The 23113-nt window shown below is 35.7% G+C and overlaps 1 protein-coding gene across 5 annotated transcripts in view; it reads left to right on the top strand.

Annotated features, from left to right (window-relative positions):
- Positions 1-23113, top strand: part of SEC24B (SEC24 homolog B, COPII coat complex component) — a 92892-nt gene that overhangs the window by 52195 nt on the left and 17584 nt on the right. For 3 of the 5 annotated variants that reach the window (XM_044224281.1, XM_044224284.1, XM_044224286.1), the window contains 9 exons: positions 3541-3621; positions 6443-6672; positions 12137-12321; positions 14905-15007; positions 17164-17290; positions 17875-17984; positions 20122-20234; positions 22252-22370; positions 22950-23005. In XM_044224281.1, coding sequence (XP_044080216.1) covers positions 3541-3621; positions 6443-6672; positions 12137-12321; positions 14905-15007; positions 17164-17290; positions 17875-17984; positions 20122-20234; positions 22252-22370; positions 22950-23005 — 1124 coding nt within the window. The remainder of the gene's footprint in view (positions 1-3540; positions 3622-6442; positions 6673-12136; positions 12322-14904; positions 15008-17163; positions 17291-17874; positions 17985-20121; positions 20235-22251; positions 22371-22949; positions 23006-23113) is intronic. The other 2 variants (XM_044224285.1, XM_044224283.1) reach the window with 1 other exon arrangement.

Here is a 23113-nt window from a genome sequence, read left to right as displayed (position 1 = left end):
AGCCACCCAGGCGTCCCTATTTCCTGATATTTACATTTGAGTTTTTCTTGGGCACCTGGGTGGCTCAGTTGGTTAAGCATCTGCCTTCAGCTCAGGTCGTGATCCCAGGATCCTAGGATCAAGTTCTGCATCAAGCTCCCTGCTCGGGAGAACCTGCTTCTCCCTGTCTCTCTGCTGTTCTCCCTGCTTGTGGACTCTCTCTCTGTGTCAATCAAATAAATAAATAAAATCTTAAAAAAAAAATAAAAGTTTTTCTTTTTTTTTTTAAAGTAGATATTTTTATTTATTTATTTGATAGAGATCACAAGTAGGCAGAGAGGCATTCAGAGAGAGAGGGGGAAGCAGGCTCCCGGCTGAGCAGGGAGCCTGATGTGGGGCTTGATCCCAGGACCTCGGGATCATGACCTGAGCCGAAAGCAGAGGCTTTAACACACTGAGCCACTCAGGCGCCCCTAAAAGTTTTTCTTGATCAGAGAGGAATGCTATGTATGTTTTTAAATAATAGCTTTATTGAAGTACTGTAAAATTTACTCATTGAGTTTGTAGCATATTAACAAAGATATGCAGCAATCACTATGTAATACTAAACATTTTTATTGCCCCCAAGGGAAACTTTGTATCTTTTAGCAGTCACTTACCGTTCTTACCCTCCTCCACGCATAGGTACATGAATCTCTAGGCATCCACTAATCTACTTTCTGCCTCTGGATCTGTTTGAGCATTTCATATAAACAGATCATATAATATGTGGATTTTTGTGACTGGCTTCTTTCTCTTCACATGGTGTTTTCCAGGTTCGTTGTGGAGATACATCACATCTTATTTATTCATTCATAAGTTGATGGACATTTGGATTGTCTCTATGTTTTGGCCATCTGAATAATGCTACTATTAACATTCATGTATGTGTAGATCTTTGTGGAGGTTTGTGTTCTCATTTAGTTAGAGTGAAATTGCCAGGTCTTTAGGTATCTCTGTGTTGTGTTTAACCTTTTGAGAAACAACCAGGACGTTTTCCAACTGTACCCTTTTAAAGTCTCATGTAGTTCCCAGTTTCTCTGTATTCTTGCTAAAACTTGGCATTATCTGTCATTTCATTTATAACCACCCTGGTGCATGTGAAGTGGCATCTCATTGTGGTTCTGATTCTCATTGCCTTAGTGGCTGATGATGTTGAATGTCATTTCATGTATTTATTGGCTATTTGTTTGTCTTCTTGAGAGAAGTGTCTGTTTAAGCCCTTTACTCATTTTTAATTTGGTTATTTGTCTTTTTATGGTTGAGTTGCAAGAATTCTTTTTATATTCTACGTACTGGAGCCTTACCAGATATATGATTTGCAAATATATTCTCCCATTCTGTGGATTGTCCCTTCTTTCTTGAGGGTGTTGTTTGAAGCATGAAAGTTTTTTATTTTCATAAAATCCAGTTTACTCTTTTCTTCTTGTTGCTTGTGCCTTTGGTGTCCTATTTAAGAATCTTTTGCTAGTCCACGGTCACAAAAATTTACTCCTATATTCTCAGATTTTTGCTGCTTACATTTAGGTCTGGTGACCCATTTTGAGTTAATTTTATTGGAGGGCAAGGAAGGGGTCTAACTTTATTCTACTTCACGTGACTGTCTTATTGAAAAGAATATTCATTCCCCATTCATGTTGTCTTAACATAAGGTTTTGAGATGAAATTCCCATAGCATGAAATTAACCATTTTAAAGCGTATAATTCAGTGGTGTCTAAATAGTGCAACCACCGCCTCTGTCTGGTTCTGACATTTTGGTGGTTGTGTAGTCACCACTTTTCTCTTGTTCTGACTTTGAGAAGGTACTAAGATAGGTAGAACTGAACATTTTCATCATCCCAGAAAGAAACTATTTTCATTAAGCAGTAACTTGCCATTTTCTCCTCCTCTCAGCCCCTAGCAACTGCCAGTCTACTCTTTATCTCTGTAGACTTACCCATTCTGGATATTTCATATAAATAGAATCATAACTATGGCCTTTTGTGTCTGGCTTCTTTCATTTAGCATGTTTCCAGGGATCGTTCACATTGTAGCATGTATCAGTATTCCACTCGTGTATAGCTGAATAATACCCCATTGTATAGATACGCCACATTTTGTTTATCCATTCATCTGTTGATAAATATTTAAGCTGTGGTATATTTGGGGGGAGACATACTAAACAAGGATTTTATTTTAATTATTGAAGTACAGTTAATATACAGTGTTAGATTCATTTCAGGTGTGCAGCATAGTGATTTGACAATTCTATATGTTACTCAGTGCTTACCACAGTAAGTGTAGTCACCACGGGTTGCCATATGGTGTTATTACAATATTATCAATTGTATTCCCTGTGCTGTACTTTCATCTCCATGACTGATCAATTTTATAACTAGAAGTTTATACCTCTTACTCCCTTTCACCTGTTTTACCCATCCACCTACACGCCTCCCCTCTGGTAACCACAGTTTGTGCTCTGTAGTTAAGAGTCTGTTTTGTTGTTTATTTGTTTTTGTCTTTTAGATTCTACGTATAAGTGAAATCATATGGTATTTATCTTTCTCTGACTTATTTCACCTAGCATAATACCATCTAGGTCCATCTGTGTTGTAGCACATGGCAATAGCAATATGCCGTTCTTCTTAATGGCTGAGTAATATTCCTGTGTGTGTGTGTGTGTGTGAGAGAGAGAGAGAGAGAGAGCGCTTTACCCATTCATCTATCAGTGGGCACTTGGGTTGCTTCTATACCTTGGCTATTTTAAATAATGCTGCAGTGAACATAGGGGTGCATGTGTTTTCAAATTAGTGTTTTGGTTTTGGGGGTTAAATAGCCACTAGTGGAATGACTGCATTGTTTGGGTTGGTTTGTTTGTTTGTTTGTTTCATTTTTTGAGGAACCTCCATACTGTTTTCCATAGTGGCTGCACCAATTTACATTCCCAGCAACAGTGTAGGAAAGTTACCTTTCCTTTATATCCTGACCAAAGCTTGCTCTTTCTTGGCTTTTTGATACTAACTAGCGATTCTGACTGAGGCATAGAAATGCTGAGTAGCCGGCCAAGTAGCAACCCAGCCCAAGCTGGAGACCCTTTTTTAAGAAGGTTTCATACAGCTGTGCTGCCTTGTAAAAGTCATTAAAATTGCATTATCTTATGATATCCTAATACTGATAAAATGTATTTAATAGCTTGAGATTTGGTAGATGCAATCATGGAGGTATTACTCTAGTAATGTTTCCATCAATCTAACATTTATATTTGTGTTTTTGACTGCTTTTAAAAGTTTGATACCTGTTCTCTAAGACAGCTTCACATCATCTGATTAAATTTTGTTCCACGTGTCAGCTCCGTATTCTCCCCACTCGTATTAACAGAAATTTACATCTGGTTTTTAAAGGTTGTTAAACATCAGTCACTTTCAGTTTAAAGTCAAAAATTTTTCCTAGTTCAGTAAAACATCTTTTTCAAAATTGCCAGGGAGTGCTCTACGATCCATTGTCATTTTAAACTTAGTGGATATTTTGGTTTTTCCTTTTAGGTGTCGACAGCTCTTCTACGACAAGCAGTGCTTCTCCAATGCCCAACAGTTATGATGCCTTGGAAGGAGGCAGCTACCCAGGTAATTCATTTTGTGCTTAGTTGATGCTTACTTGAAAAATTACTGACCATCAGTTTTTTCCAAACATCAACATATATTAGACATAATTAGTAGGCTTTTTTTTATATAGCAGTATTTTTAACAGAAAAAAAAAGGGACATTTTCTGGTATTTTTCAGCCTTACTTTAATAGTTGTAATTGCCATGTAAGAACTACAAATGTTGTTTCTGGGAAACTTAAGAAAATTTATTATTTTTACTTTTGTTATCATGCTCTTTATCTTTTTCCTCTTTCTAAAAGATTTTTAATGCTAAATAATTCTCCTCTTTCCCTTCTTTCTTACGCTAATAACTTCTTAAGTAAATTTTATATTTCTGTTCTCATGCTTAGGTCCTTGAATTCCTTCCAGCTAGCCTCTGAGTATAAATAGTCTTTGACTCTTTACTCCCCCAATGGCTCCTGGCTGCCTCACCAGGTAAATAGATAAACCAACTTGGGGGTAGATCTTGGAGGCATTACTTTTAACTTTATCTGGAAATAACTTTGGTCATTACATAGGAATAGTAGTGGTGCATAGTATTTAAAAAAAAATACAAACTTAAGTTTTAGAATTAGTAGTCATTTCATTATATCTTAAATTGTGATCTTCCTTTTTTGTATGTCTCTTATCACAGATAAACTGACAACCACATCTGACTTCTCTTTTTTTCACTTTCTAATGATTTGAAACTTTAGGATGAACAGAAAAGTAATTTGCCCTTCTCTTTATTTCTTACCACTTTGGTAATAATCCAGGATGGAGCTTAATTGAAGTTGACATATGCTGGACCTAATATACTATCTTGCTATCACTGTGCTATGAAGCAGTAGAAAACTTTCATCTTCTCAGCTTAGTATAGAGTTCTCTTTTAATATTTCAAGAATACTTCAATAAGCTACTCACTCTTTTGTGCATAAGGATTTTTTTTTCCTCTAGGGATGCGTGTTTGTGTAAGAAATTGGGGACTGTTCCAAAAGCAATCACTGTTATCAAAATATTCCAGAAGAGTTCATTCGTTCAGTAAAAGGGAAATACTACTTGTGGAATCACTGTATTGTACACCTGAAACTAATGTAACACTCTATGTTAACTATCCATTTGTTTAATTTAAAAAAATTTTTTAAGATGCATTTGCTATAACTATATAGTATTTCATGAGCTTCAAATTAACCTAACAAAACAAAAACAAAAATTAACCTGAAGTGAAATGCTGAATGGGATAGTTAAAAGATCGTGGCTTTGAAATTTTGAAGTTCGACCTTGATTTGCTTGTCCATATTCATTTCATCAACAAATCATAATCTTCCTATGAACTGTGCTGACACTAAGTGAGTGACCTTAGGCAAGTTTTCTAGCTATTTATAGTGTGCCAGAATTAAAGATGTGAATATCTAGAGCAGTAAGATTAAATGAATTGAAAATACTGGTGTCAGGTGCTAGGATAGAATTTAGGACTATAGAAATGTACGATATATTGTCCCTTTCCTAAGAAAGGGGAGAAGTTTTAGATCTCCACATTTATGACTCCAGCTTTTTATATCTTGTGCTAATTACTGTTAGCATGTTAAGAGAACTTTCTACTTACATTCCCATCACTGTGATGAAGGATAAGCAGGATGTGACACTACATTAAACTTCTTGTCCTAAGAAACCTGGGAGGTTTCCAGAAAACCAGTAAGCCAGCCCTTGCCTAATAAGCACAAGATGATAAAAGAATATCTGGGAACATATCTTCAAAATGAGAGCCAATAGATATGGTCAGTAGAAAGATAAGATTCTTGAAGAATCTTTAAAAAATATGTTTTATTAAGTCACACGCTTTTAAGAGCATATTTTTGTAGAGTCTAGTTCCTGGTGAAGAATAAAATTTTTATATGAAAAATGATTGAAATTCAAATATATGATATAGATTTATTTGACTTTAAAATAAGACTAATCATATAGCAACATATTAATAATGGTATGTGTAGTAATTTTTAGGGTTTCTTGTGATTTTTGTGCTTAATGATTAAATTTTCTACAGTTTTTTTCTGTTTCAATCAAATTTTAGTTCTTTATTTTAACATTTTATTTATTTATTTGAGAGTGTGTGTGCACAAGCAGGTGGAGCAGCCCACAAAGGAAAAGGGAGAGGCAGGCTCCCTAGTGAGCAGGGAGGCCAATGTGGGGCTCAGTCCCAGAACCCCAGGATTATGACCCAAGCTGAAGGCAGATGCTTAACTGAGCCACCAGGAGCCTGTAGTTTTTTCTTTTAAATTTAAATAATGGAAGAACATTTGTTGATTAAATTTTATTTGGCATCTGTTACATACCAGACATTGTTTTAGAAGTTGAACACTGTACACTAGTCTCATAATCTCAGTTTTGCCTCTGCAAATAGTACAGACTTCTAGCTGAGTAAAGGGAGCAAAAGGTTCATGATTCTGGGCGCCTGGGTGGCTCAGTGGGTTAAGCCGCTGCCTTCGGCTCAGGTCATTATCTCAGGGTCCTGGGATCGAGTCCCGCATCGGGCTCTCTGCTCTGCAGGGAGCCTGCTTCCTCCTCTCTCTCTCTCTGCCTGCCTCTCTGCCTACTTGTGATCTCTCTCTGTCAAATAAATAAATAAAATCTTTAAAAAAAAAAAAAAAGTTCATGATTCTATTCTCGCTACTTCTGTGGATGTTTATAATATCTGGATGTTTGCAGTTTCTCCTAGTCAAAGGTTTATAAAAGGAAAATGCCAAAGATAATGCCTTGCCCAGGAGCCAGCTGTTTACAGAGTCCTGATTTTCAATGTTAACACCATTTTTTTCCCTTTGCTAGATATGCTTTCCTCATCAGCAAGCAGTCCTGCTCCTGATCCCGCTCCTGAACCCGACCCTGCTCCTGCTCCTGCTCCAGCATCTTCTGCTCCTCAGCCTTCAAAAATGACCAAGCCATTTGGGTATGGTTACCCAACTCTTCAGCCCGGTTATCAGAATGCTACAGCACCACCTAACTCTGGAGTACCGCCCAGTAGCCCAGGGTATTCTGGATTCCAGCCGTATGCTCAGGTATGTATAAAGACACCACAATTCTAGAATGGTCAAACTATTACCAATTCTCACAAATCCCTGGTGATTCAAATGGATCATAGGTGTGAATACAGATAGCCTAGGTCAAACGTACATAGATTTTGGTTCCAATTTGTGTGTGTGTGTGTGTGTGTGTGTGTGTATTTGTGTGTACATAGATAGAGATAAAAAGAAATATAAATATCAAATCTTTAAAGTCTTTAAATCTGGATCAAGTTATTAGGTACGATTTTTCTGTCCTTTGTTGTACTTTTATTTTTTAGAGCCTTGCTCTTTATTTCTTTATTTCTCACTCTCCTTCTGTACTCTCTTGTCTCAAATAAATAAAATCTTAAAAACAAAAACAAAAAAAAATACTTTCCATTCTACTATTTCAATTATTCTTTTATAATCAGGAAAGTAAATGTTAATTTTTTTAAAGTCTGTAATATTAAGCTGGCTTTTTCCTCAAAAAAAAAAAAAAAGATGTTATAAATGTGGTTTGGAATTTTGGTTCCAACTCTTAGATCAAAGAAGTCTTCATGGTGCGACATAGAACTGAAATTGGTAACAGTCTCCACAAATGTAAATGCTAATCAGTAGTTGTATTTATTACAATAAATGACCCATTTATTATGTATATTAGACAACCCATTTAATATATAAGACTATAAATTGTATTATTTAATAATATATATTGATATATAATATCATATATTATTATAATATTATTATTATATATGATATATATAATGACCCATTTATAACAAAGTGACCCATTCTGATATGACCTTTTCTGGAGTCACCTTTTAAATGCCATATCAGGGACGCCTGGGTGGCGCAGTTGGTTGGACGACTGCCTTCGGCTCAGGGCGTGATCCTGGAGTCCCAGGATCGAGTCCCACATCAGGCTCCCAGCTCCATGTGGAGTCTGCTTCGCTCTCTGACCTTCTCCTCGCTCGTGCTCTCTCTCACTGTCTCTCTCTCTCAAATAAATAAATAAAATCGTTTAAAAAAAAAAAAAAGTTTAAATGCCATATCAATTTAATAATAGAGAATAGAAAGTATCTTACATTTATATTAAGAATGTAAAATGTAAGAAAACAATTGAAATGGTAAAGCATTCTACTTAAAATGAAAAACTGTTCTTAGTAGACTAAATCTACAGAATATTCATCTTATGGTACACTAAGAATGAAGATTAAATTGGAACCTGGGTGGCTCAGTCAGTTAAGTGTCTGCCTTCGGCTCAGGTCATAATTTCAGGATTCCGGGATCGAGCCCCACATCAGGCTCCCTGCTTAGTGGGAAGCCTGCTTCTCCCTCTCACTGTGCCTACTGCTCCCCATGCATGTATTCTCTCTGTCAAATAAATAAATAAAATCTGTAAATAAATAAATAAATCTTTAAAATATTTACTACCTGACCCTCTACAGAGAAAGTTTGCTGACCCTTGAAATAGTAGAATGGAAAGTATTGGTTTTTTGTTTTTGTTTTTAAGATTTTATTTATTTATTTGAAACAGAGAGTACAGAGGGAGAGTGAGAAGCAGACTGCCCACTGGGCAGAGAGCCCTATGTGGGCCTCAGTCCCAGGACCCTGAGATCATGACCTGAGCCAAAGGCAGCTCCTTAACCAGCTGAGCCACTGAGGAACTCCAGAAGTATTCTTTTTCCATTTTATTTTGCAGAAGTTAAGAGATTGTCCTTGGACTAAAAGTAAAAATTAATATTTATTATACTAGATTTTAAAAATAACTTCATTCTTGGGGTGTCTGGGTGGCTCAGTCATTAGGCGTCTGCCTTCGGGTCAGGTCGCGCATTGGGGTCTCTGCTCAGCAGGAAGCCTGCTTCTCCCTCTCCCGCTCCCCCTGTTTGTGTTCTCCCTCTCACTGTGTCCCTGTCTGTCAAATAAATAAAATTCTTCAAAAAAATAAAAATAACTTCATTCTGTCCTTCTGTAATTTCCATCCTTTTTATACTCTAGCTCCAATGGAAGGATGACAGGAGTTTGATTGAAGGAGACAGAGGCATACTAAAAAGTAACTGATGATTAATCACGGGAGAAATGAGCATCATGAAGCAAAAGCTTTAGACTTTATACAGTTAGAGATCAGTGACTTAATACCTTTCCTTTTTTATAACTTTTTATTGAAACATCTGTATTCTATTTATGTATAATTAAATAAATCAATATCATACTATTTGATACCTTTCTACAAATTGACACATGTAACCAACAGCCAGAGCCCTTTCTCATGCCTTTTCTAGCCACTAACCCCCAAACAAAAGTTAGTAACTATCTTGACTTCTAATACTGCACATTAATTTTACCTGTTTTTAATAATAGCTGTGTATATTCTTGCCTAGACTCTTTGGCTCAACCTTATGCTTACTGTGTACTTACTGTGTTCATTCATTTTCATGGTTTCACGTACCCCATTATGTGAATATAGTAGTTTATTTATTTGTTCCATTGTTGCTGGGCGTTAGGGTAAGTTTTCAGTGTGGGGCTATTATGAATAGTGCTCTTGTGAATATTTCTGTTCATGTCTTTTAAATGAATTTATGTATCAAGGAGTGGAATTGCTGGGTTGTGGAGTATCCAGACTCTCCGAAGTTAATGCAAAAACAGTTCTCCAAAGCAGGTGTTCCAGTTTATACCTCCATTCACAGTGTGTGAGAGTTCCAGTTACTGTATATCCTAGGCAACACTTAGAATTTTGACCTTTTTATAGTAGTTATCTTCTTTTCATATTGAAGTGAAGAAATTAAGACTCAGATAAGTGAAATTGTCTGTCCAAGACCAGGCTTAGTTCTGAGAATACAAGTCTTTACAGTTAAAAATTAAGCACTTTTTTCCTTCTCTTTAAATGGTAGGGACTTGTGCAAAAGAAGACCAAAGTCACACTTGATATATGTATCTAAGGAAGATGACAGAGCAGCAATTTGGTTTTATTTAATCTGAATTTAAAGTAGTTTTTTGGACATTAGTTTAAGGGTCAGTAAGCAATAATAATTTAAACACACAGCTAGGATGTACATTTAAATTCTTACCTATCTATTAAAAAAAGATTATAGATGTTAATCTAAGATTAATATTAGCAAGCTAATTTTAGAAGAAGCCACTTAAAGGTCACTTTTTATATGCCCTTCTGATTTACGGTTATGGCCAGAGGGGTATCAGGGTCACCAAGAATAATTTGGAGGTTGCCAAGGACTTGTTTTAAAGTGTTTTCAAGTCTGACCGAGAACTCTGACATTGTTGGTGAGGGGGAGATTAAGAAAACAAAAGAGTAATAGGAATGAGATCAGAGGTAATGAAGGACCGTAGTCAAAAGCTTAGATTTTATCCCAAGTCCAAAGGGGAGACATTGGAGATTTTATGTAATGGAATGCTACATCTGATTTACATTATTTAGAGAATCATTTGGGCTGCTGTGTGAAGAACAGATCAGGGATGGAATTTTCTGAAAAGACATAAATGGAAACGGGGGCGCCTAGGTGGCTCAGTGGGTTAAAGCCTCTGCCTTTGGCTCAGGTCTTGATCCCAGACTCTGATCCAGAGTCCTGGGATCAAGCCCCACATCAGGCTCTCTGCTCAGCAGGGAGCCTGCTTCCCTTCCTCTCTCTGCCTGCCTCTTTGCCTACTTCTGATCTCTGTCTGTCAAATAAATAAATAAAATCTTAGGGACGCCTGGGTGGCTCAGTGGGTTAAGCCGCTGCCTTCGGGTCGGGTCATGATCTCAGGGTCCTGGGATTGAGTCCCGCATCGGGCTCTCTGCTCAGCGGGGAGCCTGCTTCCCTCTCTCTTGCTCTGCCTGCCTCTCCATCTACTTGTGATTTCTCTCTGTCAAATAAATAAATAAAATCTTAAAATAAATAAATAAATAAATAAATAAAATCTTGAAAAACAAAAATGGAAACAGGGAGACAAATGGAAGTTTTGCCATAATCACAGAAATGTATGATTGTGCTTTGTTCTAAGGTAGTGATTGGTGAAGGTAATGAAAAGTGGATGGATAATGTCTGTCTTTTGACTTATTGATGGATTTGTTATGGTAGTTGAGAGAAAGGAACGTATAAAAGATAACTTGGGTTCTTGGCAGAACTGGGTAGAGGATAGTTCATTTTACTTTGAAGGTGAAGAGAGAAAAATACGTCTCAGAGTGGCAATCGAGTTGGCCATGTTAAATTAAAATGCCTAGTAGACATTTACATGGAGCTATGTAGCAGGCAGTGGAAGTGTATATGAATGCCCATTGCTCTATATTACCAAGTTCATCAAGAATTATTTTTTATTAAAAAGAATTATTTTTTTTAAGTAGACATTTTTAAAAATAATTTAGTCATAAATTACTCAAGTCCCAGTTCATATTCTTTCATAATTACTCAGTCTTCTGGTTTGTCTGATACACATTGCAATATTTTCTCCACCTTGACATTTGTTTTTAATTTTAATGGTATATTTTGGCATTGAAGGAGTATCTTAGTTTTATATAGTCATACTATGATTTCTTTTTAATTTTATTTTCAAAGATTTTATTTATTTGACAGAGAGAACACAAGCAGAGAGAGTGGCAGGCAGAGGGAAAGGGAGAAGCAGGCTCCCCACTGAGCAGAGAGCCCAACAAAGGGCTAGGTCTCAGGACCCTGGGATCATGACCTAAGCTAAAGACAAATGCTTAACCAACGAGCCACCCAGGTGCCCCCATATTATGATTTCTTTTGTTTTTACCTGTGTTTGAATCTTTTAAAAGATCTTTTCAACCTTAGATTAGGAAATACTCCCCCTATAAATTTTTTTAGTTCTTAGGTGATTTCAGTTTTATATCTTTAATCTATTTAAGGTTTTATTTTGGTTTATAATGTAAATAATAAACTCACTTTCCTCCGAAAAAATAGCTCTAAGTTCACTATCATTTACTAAATAATCTGGTTTTTTTTCCCCACTGGCCAAAAATTGGGTAGTTTGAGCATCAAAATGAATAACTGTAATTCATTAACTCACTTAGAGTTCATAGAAAGCTGTGAATTCATAATAATACTAAAAATATAACAAATGTAACACAGAAAAAATAAAGTAAAACTCATTGAACATGATTATACATTTTTATGCCATCAACTCATTATCCTGAAAATCGATTGTTGAAAAAACTTGGAAACAAAAACGTTTATCCTGCCTCACAGAATCCAAATTCTTGATGCTGAAAAACATTGCTGAAATTTTGTTATGAGGTTTAACCATGCTAGGATTTAAATGTATTCATTATTTTGCTTTGAGTTTTTTTTTTCAAGATTTCTTTAAATTGAGCTGCCCTATTAAAACCATTCTGTTCCAAGCCAGGTTCAAATTTTTTCATATTCTTACTTACTCAGTATGTTAAAATCCTGTAGTATAGTACATTGTATTCATGCTCGTTATATTGTTCTTTTGTTTGTTTTGTTTTAAATCGCTTTTTCAGCAGTATCCTGGTATGAACCAGCTGTCCTCCGGTCTGGGAGGTCTGAGTCTTCAGAGTTCTCCACAACCAGAAAGTCTGAGACCTATAAACCTCACCCAGGAGAGGAATATTTTACCCGTGACTCCTGTTTGGGCTCCTGTACCTAACTTAAACTTAGACCTCAAAAAATTAAACTGTAGCCCAGAGTAAGTATTTATTTTATGATCTTTAGTAAATGATACACTTTGTCAGAAATGTTTGACTGTCAAAACTAGTAAAAGTGATATATTAATTCCTTGGTTGGAAGTTTTGTTAATGGGGAATTTTCCATTTTACTTTGTACAGAAGTTCTAGCTATAAAATTCATTTTAGGTCCTGTTCCTGCCTCTATCTTTCCATCAATCCTATTCCCTATCACCTAATGCAAGGGAAATTTTTTTTTGAGTGAAGGAATCAGGAACCCAGATTCAACTCTATTTTTCTAGAGTAATAACTTCTGATGTCTTTTAAATAAGGTGGGATCTTTAAAAATGTATGCCCTTCGATCTCTGCTTTAAAAAGGACACTGACTTCACTTAACGTAATCCCAAGAACAGTTTAAATGGTTTATCTCTGAGTTTCCTTTTTCCACGCAGCATAGAATGTAAGACCATTACCGTATCCAGCCTGGATTTAAATTTGGATGTCCTTTCTTGAATATTTCCTCACCTCATGGAGAAGTTTAGCTGACTGTTGGCATCTGGTGGCCACCAAACCCCGTTGTTTCCTCCTGGTGGATGAGTTAGTTCTGCCACACACCTCATAGTACCTTCAAAACCAAGCCTTCTCCTTTGTTGTGTTATTTCAATACTTCTTTCTCCTGAGAGTAGGATATTCCTACGTACCCAGATGCTTCCTAGAAAACATCTTTCTGCTCCTTATAAAGTAAACTGATTCACAGAACATGTGTCTTCTTCCTCGCATTAGGAGAATTAGTGTTCCTCTTTACAGCCAGTGTTTTTTTAATTAGGGCAGTAGTTTTCTGGCTTGTTAAGAAAACTGTAAACTTCTCTTTTTTCAGTCAAAATCTTATGTAGATTTCCAATACAGAAACCAGAAAATGGAGTTCCTTCTGCCACACACTATGACCAACCCCCATCAGTGCCTGAGGCAGTGTCAAGATCATTGCTGTGAAAATGTATAATCATTGATCCTAAGAGGAAAACAGCTGCCCATTCCTATGAATATAAGTTGCTGTCAGGTCTATGAGTATGTGGATTTTGGCCTTCTATTTTGAAAGATTAGGCATTGCCTAAGTAGGTGAATATAGTGTTTATATATGTCATAGATAGTGGATGGTGTATGCTTCTACTCAGTTATGTGTTTTCTGTGAAAGTCCCTCTCTTACCAAAATAGCAATGCATAGTATTTGGGAGTGTAGACTTTACAGTTGGATGGACTCAGGTTCTTACCATGGTTCCACTGATGAGTAGCTGTAAGACTCTGCAAATTTCTTAACAAATTTTCAATATTGTCAATTGTGAAACAGGAATAATAATTGTGCCTACATATAAAGGTAAATCATTTATTTAATAAATATTTACTGAATGCCTTCTAAATTAAGGGCCAGGTACTGTTTCTAGATGCCAGGAATGAACCAGTAAACAGAGTTCCCTATCTCTTGCAACCTTTATCTTATTAGGGAAGACATACTATGAACAGTCAAAATGTCTGAGTTAACCATCATACATTATACACCATCTGTGTAATGTAATGTCAGAATATTACTGTGAAGTAGGGAGTAGTGAGGCCAGTAGAGGTTGACTGTATTCAGTTGAGCAGTCATGACAGGCTTTCCCAAAGAGTTAACACTGAGTGGAGATCTGAATGAAGGGTGAGAGCAAACCACATGACTCTGGGAAGCAAGTGCCAAGCATGTGCAAGCTACATAAGCAGCAAATGCAGAAGTCATGAAGCAGGGATCATCATAGTGTTCAAGGAATGCCACCAGCCTGGAGTCCAAATGTGTCTGGGTATCTCGACATACTGTGAGCTGCTCTTCTTAAAATTCCTTTCCTGGTTTCCAGTACTTCTCCTGCTTACCTCTTTGCTCCTTTATTGATTCTGTGTCTACTGACCTTAACTTATAACTTAGTAAGTTATAAACACTAAATAAGTGAGTACTTAGTAAGTTATGAACACTTTCTCTAAGAGAGGGATAGTACTATGATGGCACAGAACAAAATGATGACTATCTCAAGTGGAGAAGACAGACACGGTACACAGCCAACTAAATCAAAGCAGACTAATCATACCATAGAAGCATAAACTGATCTCAGAGCACAGAGGAAGACATCGTTTCTTCTGACTTGTGATTGGAGGGAATGGTGATTTCAGAAGAAGCGATAATTTTGACGGGTCTCAAAGTAAGAGACTCATCAAAGGACTTTCAGCAGGTGAAAAATGGAGAGTAAAGCAGGAACAACATTATTAAAGATACAGAGGTTTCCTGTTCACTTTTGTTTTCCTTTTCAGTCCTTCCTAATTTATATTCTACATGCTAGTGATGTTTTTTCCCAAATCTGTTGTACTTTCCCACCATGAAAATGTTGAGTCCTTAATTAGGGTTTTTGACCTATATTGTATATATGCCTGCTTAGTGTAATATGGATCTTCCTAGTTGTAGTTATATAACACCCAGACGATTTTCATTTATGCCCTTAAATTCTCTTGATTATCTGCATCTATAGTATGTATATATGTATTTTCTGATCATTAATAAAGTCTGTGTTGTCTGTATTTTTTTGCAGTTCATTTCGGTGTACTTTGACAAATATTCCACAGACACAGGCTTTATTGAATAAAGCTAAGCTTCCTTTAGGACTGTTATTACATCCCTTCAGAGACTTGACGGTAAAGTAACATATTTTAAAATACTTGCGGGTACTGATGTGTGTTTTTGTGTAGTGTGTTTTGACTATATATTTTCTTGGAGATTTTTTCATCTTTTATCTTTTAAGTTAGAAATAATCATTTTTGTCAGTTCACCTCAGCAAACATTTTCTAACTACCTGCTTTGTAACAGGCCCTAACCAAGCACTGGTAAATACAGAGATAATGAAGTCATTGACCTTGCCCCTGAGAAATTTGTATCTAACAGGGGACAAAGATATAAAAAGAAATAACTACAATACAGGGTAACTAATACATGTACCTAACCAAATTCTACGAGTTGCTTATAGGCAGGGAGTATAGTATAGTACTGGGTGCAGTAGCAGAGGTTTGTTATGAGTGATGAGGTCTGAGCTGGACTTTGAAAGATTAATGGTTTTGGAAGTTGGAAAGGCCATTACAGTTAAACCTTAGGCGTCTTTATTAAACATAAAGGTCGCACCAACGGTTGTCCACTTGGGGGTGGAGGAACTGTATGCTGATTCCTAATTCTATGAAACAAATAACTTTTTTGTAATAAGTCGTCCAAATGCTAAAGGTCTTCTGAATGAAAACATTTCTTAAATTTCCATAGTCTCTTGGTTTCATACTAAGCCTGCCGGATTTTTACATATAGTTCTGATATTTTATGCAAATATTATCTTTAAAATTTCTAAACTTCAGAAATTAAGTTTCTGCAGATACATTTTATTTGTACTCTAAAAGGTGCATTACTCTCTCACATTTTTTTAATTACCGTGGTTTTCTACCCCTCTTAATGCTACTGAGTTTCTTTTGCTCTCATTCATCCGAAAAAATGTGTATAAACTACCCATTATGCTAGGTGCTGAGATACAAAGGTTAGTAAGCGTCCTCATGGAGCTAACTTGCGTACTAACTAGGATACATAAAAAGGAGCAGAGTGGATAGAAAATCAAATAATTATAAATGTGCAGTAAATACCTTGAATTTATTTACTTAGTAAATACTGTTTGATCACCTGTAATACTGTTTCAGCTATTATCTCTAAATCAAGATCATTAATTTCCCATATACATAGGTAAGAATTTTTGTCTAAACGCAGATGCCATCATGATACCTTCTGGAAGTATACACTATATTGGCAACAGTAACTTTCTCTGTGCTGTAGAATTCTGGCCAATTCTTTATTTTCTCATTTTCAGTTAATTGTATTTCCGTTTTTTCATAAGTGTGATGTCATTACTTGTGTAACAAAAACTATATATGTGAAAGAAATTGAATACAAACACATAATCATAATGTAGAGATAGGAAAAAAGTGCCAGAAGGAAATATACTAAAATGTTATCAGGGATTAATTCAGGGAGACAGAATAATATGTGATTTCTAAGTGTTTTTTGTATTTTCTAAATTTCTTAAAAATGAATATAAAGTTCCTTTCCCAAATCTTTTCCTACCTTTTCCTTTTCCAGAAGCTCTCTGAAACAGATTTATAGGTTTATTTTTACATAGCATAATTTGTAATCTTTGCCCCCTCAGCACTTGAGAAGATCACTAAAATTACCAGCTTTTCAATGGTCTCTTTTTTTAAGTTTAGCACCATAACATTTTCACCCTCTTAAAAAAACAACTCATTCAAGTTAGGTATGACTTCTGCCTTTCGTCATCTGAAACTGTCTCACACACACAAAAATTTTTTTCCACATATTTCTTTTAAAAGCCACACTGTGCTTGGTTCATGTGGCCTTGGTCCCCGTTAGGACTGTGGCAGCCATCTAGTGCACGGTGCCTTATACTCTGGGACTAGGTGCTGTCAGGCAGCAGACACAAGTGGTATGTGTTTCTTTCTCAATGGTGTTTCTGGAGGCTACCTGATGAGCTCCAAATTAAATTATTTTCTTGGCCAACCAGGCTTTTCATATCAGTCAGTAACTTTTACTGCATTTGGTTTGGTGTTATCTTACCATTTGTGACAGAGAAGGAGAAGACTTGATGGCTGCTTGTGTTGCTCAGCATATCACTGGATTTTATGAAAATGCTTCCATTTCAGAACACTGTTACGGTTTTCTGTTCTGTCTGTGGAGCAGAGCAGTATGTGTTCCATTTTTACCCTGAAGTGCTTTTTTTCTGCTACAGCATCTTTATTTTACTTCCTAGCAATTACCAGTGATAACATCAAATACCATTGTGAGGTGCCGATCTTGTCGAACATATATCAACCCTTTTGTATCATTCATTGATCAACGGAGATGGAAATGCAATTTGTGCTATAGAGTTAATGATGGTGAGTTTCAGATTCTTAAAATAAGTGTGTCTAATATAATTTTAAACATTTTGACATTTTTGGTCATTAGCTGGTCTCCATTGCTTTAAAGACTTTCATGCCACTTTTTATGCAAGAATATAGGCTAGGGACACTTGATCTTGGCTGGGGATGATTAATAATTAGGAGAGTGACAGTAACGGCAAAGTAAAAAAATAGTCACAAAACAAGCAATGAAGATCATGTAGACTAATTGTGCCATGTCTCTCTGTTATTCCCTTTAGTCATTTCTTAGGTCCTCTTAATATAATTGCTTTCAAATTTGTGTTTCTGTTTTTTTTTCCGTGTCATGTGATAAAATAAATAGGACATAAGCCTAAGAAGCAAGGTTACCTGTGTTCTGGTTTCCTCACCTGATTTCACAATAAGTTTTTTTTATCTTGATATATTTTTAAAGAGCGTTTTTATCATTGGATGTTCACAGAACCATTGTAAACCTTATACAAATATTGATGGTAAAGATGTTTATTTCTTGGTATGCTTATGTCTTGTTTACTTACAAATTATGTTACTAAATTTGTACTGGATTTCTAATTTTTACCTAGTTCCTGAAGAATTTATGTATAATCCCCTTACTCGATCTTACGGAGAGCCTCATAAACGACCAGAAGTACAGAATTCAACTGTGGAGTTCATTGCTTCTTCAGATTACATGGTAACTGCTCAGTGTAAAAATTAGTCATGGGCTATAATTGTATTGTCATTTATAATTTGCTGTTGAGTGAATTCTTGGAAAGTTTGAGTTGTTCCCAGTATGAATTTTTTTTAAATAATGCTGAAAGTTTATACTTCACAAATAGAAAACTCTACATTTGTAAAGGTTACTTGATGTCCTAGAAGAATGCAGTTATGTCAATAAGAAACATTAGTAGTTTTTTTAATGATAGGGACTATTTACAATATTGTTGCCATTTTGATTTAATTGCTGACATGAAATGAAAATAAATATTCTTTTACCGTGTAATATTTAAGACCTTCAAACAGAAAAAATTTTCACGTTTTTGCCAAAAAGTACAGTTTCAGGCTCTTAAAGATAACACCATCTTACTGATTCATCCAGTACAGATGAATGGACAGTGACTTTAATTTTTCTCTTTCCAGTTTATCATCAAATTCTACTTTTCTTTTGTTTTTCTTTTCTTTTTTTTTTTTTTTAAGATTTTATTTATTTGAGAGAGAGAACACAAGCAGGGGGGAGGGGAGAGGGAGAAGCAGACTTCCCATTGAGCAGGTAGACCATTGTGGGATTCATCACAGGACCCTGAGATCAAGACCTGAGCCACAGATGCATGCTTAACACACTGAGCCACCCAGGCACCCCCTACCTTCTCTTTAATTGTACTACAAGAGCTCATTCTTTTCCCTTTTTAAAAACAAATTCTTGGCTTAAGTTCTGCTCATCTTCTTTATTGTATCTGCTCATTTTAAATGTATTTATAATAGCTTACACTTATTTCTTCAGTACCCTCGTCACTAATATTTGTTGTCTACAAAAATGGAAGGTGTTGCTAGTGCAGAAAGGTGAACGGAGACAGCTAATGCGTATTAAATTTCTGTTTGGCCCATTTCTTTCTTGGTTTTTGTAATTTTTATGGTCCTTTGCGTTCACTTTAGCATCTGCTCACTTAAAGTACTATTTCCTTGTCTGTTTCCATATTAACTATAGTAAACTTTTTCTCTTGGGCGTTTTTACTCTCAGCTTCTTACCTTCTTTACAACTTACATTCCTAACTCCGTAGGATCTTAATCTAATTGAAATGGTAAAGCAAGAAGTTAATCTTTAACTTTTGTCATATGACCCATGTGATCCTTGGTCAACATATTAAGAAAAAAAAAAAAGTTTTTCTGTATCCTTTCAACTTTTATAACAGTAATTTTCAAGCATACTTCAAAAAAGAGATAATAGTATAGTGAACTGTTATTTACCCCTCACCAAGCTTCAACAGTTGTCAGCATTTTTCTAGATATATTTCATCTATCCCCAGTCCCACCTCAATATCCCCTCCCCTCACACCACCCTGGAATTTATACATATCATTTAACGTATAAGTACTTCAGTATGTATCTCTATCAGATAATGACTTAACATCCTTAGAATACCATCACAGGACTTCCTTTATACTTGGCATTTAACCGTTGGGATTTAGCCATGACCAGCTAACCCTAGAGCTAGTACTAATGGCTAGTACTATTGTCCAATTTTAAAAAGTAAATATTAAAAAACCAGTGTTTTTCTGGATTAGGGAAGGGATAGAGGTGTTCATATTAAAAAATAAGCTCATGTTTTTCTTTGAAAGATGAATCTCAATCAACACTCTACCAGTAAACATTAGCCCATTTATTTAACCATTACTATGTAACAACTCCTTTTTTTTTTTTTTTTTTATAATTTAATTGAGAGAGAGCACACAAGCTGGGTTGGTGTGAAGGGCAGAGGAGAGGGAGAGAATCTTAAGCAGGCTCCATGCCCAATGCAGAGCCTAATGCGGGGCTGGATCTCACAACCCAGAGATCATGACCTGAGCCAAAATCAAGAGTTGGACACTTAACCCACTGAGCCACCCGGCCATACCTAACAACTGCCTTATTATGCTTAATCCATAACCAACTTTATAAGAAAAAAGTTAAAGGAGTGTCATTTTCATTAGTACCTAAGATCTAATAAAATGTCAGTCCTCCTATTTGTGTATTTTTTGTGTGTCATTTACTCAGTAAATATCCAGTAATAATAGTGTTATAAAAAGAATAAATTGTGCCTGCTAAATAAAGTACATTATTTTCATTCTTTTCAGCTTCGTCCTCCTCAACCTGCAGTTTATTTATTTGTTCTAGATGTATCTCATAACGCAGTAGAAGCTGGATATTTGACAATTTTGTGCCAGTCATTGTTAGAAAATCTAGACAAGTAAGAAATTTTTTTACTCATGATGTGTGTGTACAAATATATATAAATGTGAAGAGTTTATTAGCAATTTATGGAGTTAGTTTTTAATTTTAATTACAGTTTGACTTTATCTCTCACTGCAAGAGTACTTCTTGTCCACCTCAGACTAAGGTCCTGCTTCTTTGGTTACTGTACTTTATGACATGGTATCTGAATCATAAAATTGTTTTGTTTTGTTTTTAATTTTTTTATTTACTTGACAGACAGAGATCTCAAGTAGGCAAGGAGGCAGTCAGAAAGAGAGGAGGAAGCAGGTTCCCTGCTGAGCAGAGAGCCTGATTGGGGTTCCATCCCAGAACCCTGAGATCGTGACCTGAGCTGAAGGCAGAGGCTTTAACTCACTGAGCCACCCAGGCACCCCTTCCTTTTAGTTTCTGCTGATAACTTAGAGTTCTCATATTTTTATCCTTATTGAATCATTTGTCCTGGTTTTAATCACAGGTGCTTAATTCAGATAGAACTCCAGCTGTGAGTGGCAATGGAGGACTGTGCAAAGAGATAGTTTTGAAACTGTAGAGTCAGCTTGCTGGAAGAGTGTGAGGATATATAACCCTAGAAATAGGAGCCAGACCAATGAGTAACTATTTGTGAGTTAAATAATCTATGCAAAACCAAAAGGACAAAATTGGGAATGGAAAATCACTTAAAACATGTATATATGTTTAATTAAGCAGAAAATAGAAGCATTAGGAAAGTTAAAAAAAAAAAAAAGGTAACCTGTTTTTGGAAAGAGCTAGTGATAACAACATTGAGAAAGGAATTTGATGTGGAGCAATTCCAGCTCAATTCTGAATTTTGAGCTTGGAATAGAGTAGATACATAGTCTCCATTCTAATTGGTAACAAACTACCCTAACACTCATTGACCTTAGAAATTTCAGAGGAACAAAGAATTGTCTGTAAAAACATCATAAATCCTGACCTATATTGGCAAGCTAAATACTTGCATTACTTGGTGCATTCTGTTCTCTGAAGTGCTTTGGGACCTTGTTTGCAGACCATCTGACTAGCCTAATCAGTCATGCATAATAGGAATAATGCTTCTTGTTTTGATGCACACTATTTTGGCATCCTCTAATATTCAAAAATATTTTTAAAATATTGCTAAAATATAATTATTATATATAAAATTATATAACAGCTGCTAATATAATTGGTTGTACATAGAAACATACCTTTTTAAGATGAGGCATCCAAATGAAATGGTAATTTATTCTTTTTTGCCAAGGCATTGACTTTTGAATACTGGTTCTAACAGAAAACTTCTAAAAGGTTGATGATAGATAAAATGTCTTGATGTTCTTAAATGTGGTTTTTATTTAAAATCTCTACATTAAAATCTAATTTACATTATATTGCTTTTTCTTGGAAAATACTCATATGTCATTCTTCCCTTAAACTGTTTAAACTAGATACATTATTTTTGTAATATTGGAACTGAAAATATGAGTAGATTTTTAGTTAAAGGAGTGTGTTTTAGAGGAAAGTTAGCAAGAAATCTTTGGGGTTTTTTTGTTTTGTTTTGAGAGAGAGTGTGCTTGAGGGGGGCAGAGGAAGAGGGAGAGAAAGAGAATCCCAAGCAGGCTCCACATACCCAGCGTGGAACCCAACTCGGGGCTTGATCTCACAACCCTAAGATCATTAACCTGAGCCAAAATCAAGTCAGATACCTAACTGACTGAGCTACCCGGGCACCCCAGAAATCTTCAATTATCTAATCATTTCATTTTTAGTTTTGGTTTATTATTTATGGTTCAGTTTTCTGAAATACTAACTCTAAACATGTACTTTCATCTGAAAATGGGATGTTTCATCCTTGGTCTTTTCTGATGTATGTTGGTTTAGGGAAGAATAACTTCCTGTCATCTGTGGAAAAGCACATGTAATTATTCTTAGACTTAGTTTACTATTTTATTATATTTTAAAATAAAATATGCAACTGAAAACTTTGAATTTAAAGTTGTCCTTTTTATCCTTAGGCTTCCTGGAGATTCACGAACAAGAATAGGATTTATGACCTTCGATAGCACTATTCATTTCTACAATTTACAAGAAGGATTATCACAGCCTCAAATGTTGATTGTGTCTGATATAGATGGTAAGCAGTGAGTAAATCTTTCTAACTGTAGACTTTGGAATTGAGGCTATTTGTTTGACAGTATATCCTGTCATAATTCTGTAAGGATAATTTGTTGTACTTTGATATTTGTCTTTTTTTTTTTTTTAAGATTTTATTTATTTATTTGACAGACAGAGATCACAAGTAGGCAGAGAAGCAGGCAGAGAGAGAGAGAGGAGGAAGCAGGCTCCCTGCTGAGCAGAGAGTCCGATGTGGGACTCGATCCCAATCAGGACCAGAGCTGAAGGCAGAGGCTTTAACCCACTGAGCCACCCAGGCGCCCCTGATATTTGTCTTAAAAAGTTTCCTGGAGGGGGTGGGGAGAGCTTCCTGGAAAAAAAAAATAGTTTCCTGGAAAATACTTCATTCTAAGTTTTTTATGCCTGTGTATGTACTTATACATGTGTGCACACACATATAAAGTGTATGCAGAGTGGATATATAAGCAGTATTATGGTGCCCATTATATATGGCCAGATAAAAACGAAGCTTTTTAAATTGATGATATTCCTTTGACTTGATTTATCTGTTGATTAAAATAAATGTTCTTCCCTTTAGATGTTTTTCTACCTACACCGGATAGCTTACTTGTGAATCTATATGAGAGTAAAGAGGTGAGATAGATTTTTTTTTCTTAAAGTATGAAAATATTTCTTTTATTTCAACTGTTGACTGAAGTCTTATTTGTTTACTTGGTATATAAATATCACATAGACGATGTA

Source organism: Neovison vison, chromosome 11 (assembly GCF_020171115.1).
Source record: "Neovison vison isolate M4711 chromosome 11, ASM_NN_V1, whole genome shotgun sequence".
In the NCBI taxonomy this organism is placed as follows: Eukaryota; Metazoa; Chordata; class Mammalia; order Carnivora; family Mustelidae; genus Neogale; species Neogale vison.
The sequence above is the reverse complement of the archived record's forward strand: the minus strand, read 5'-3'. Positions and strand labels throughout refer to the sequence as shown.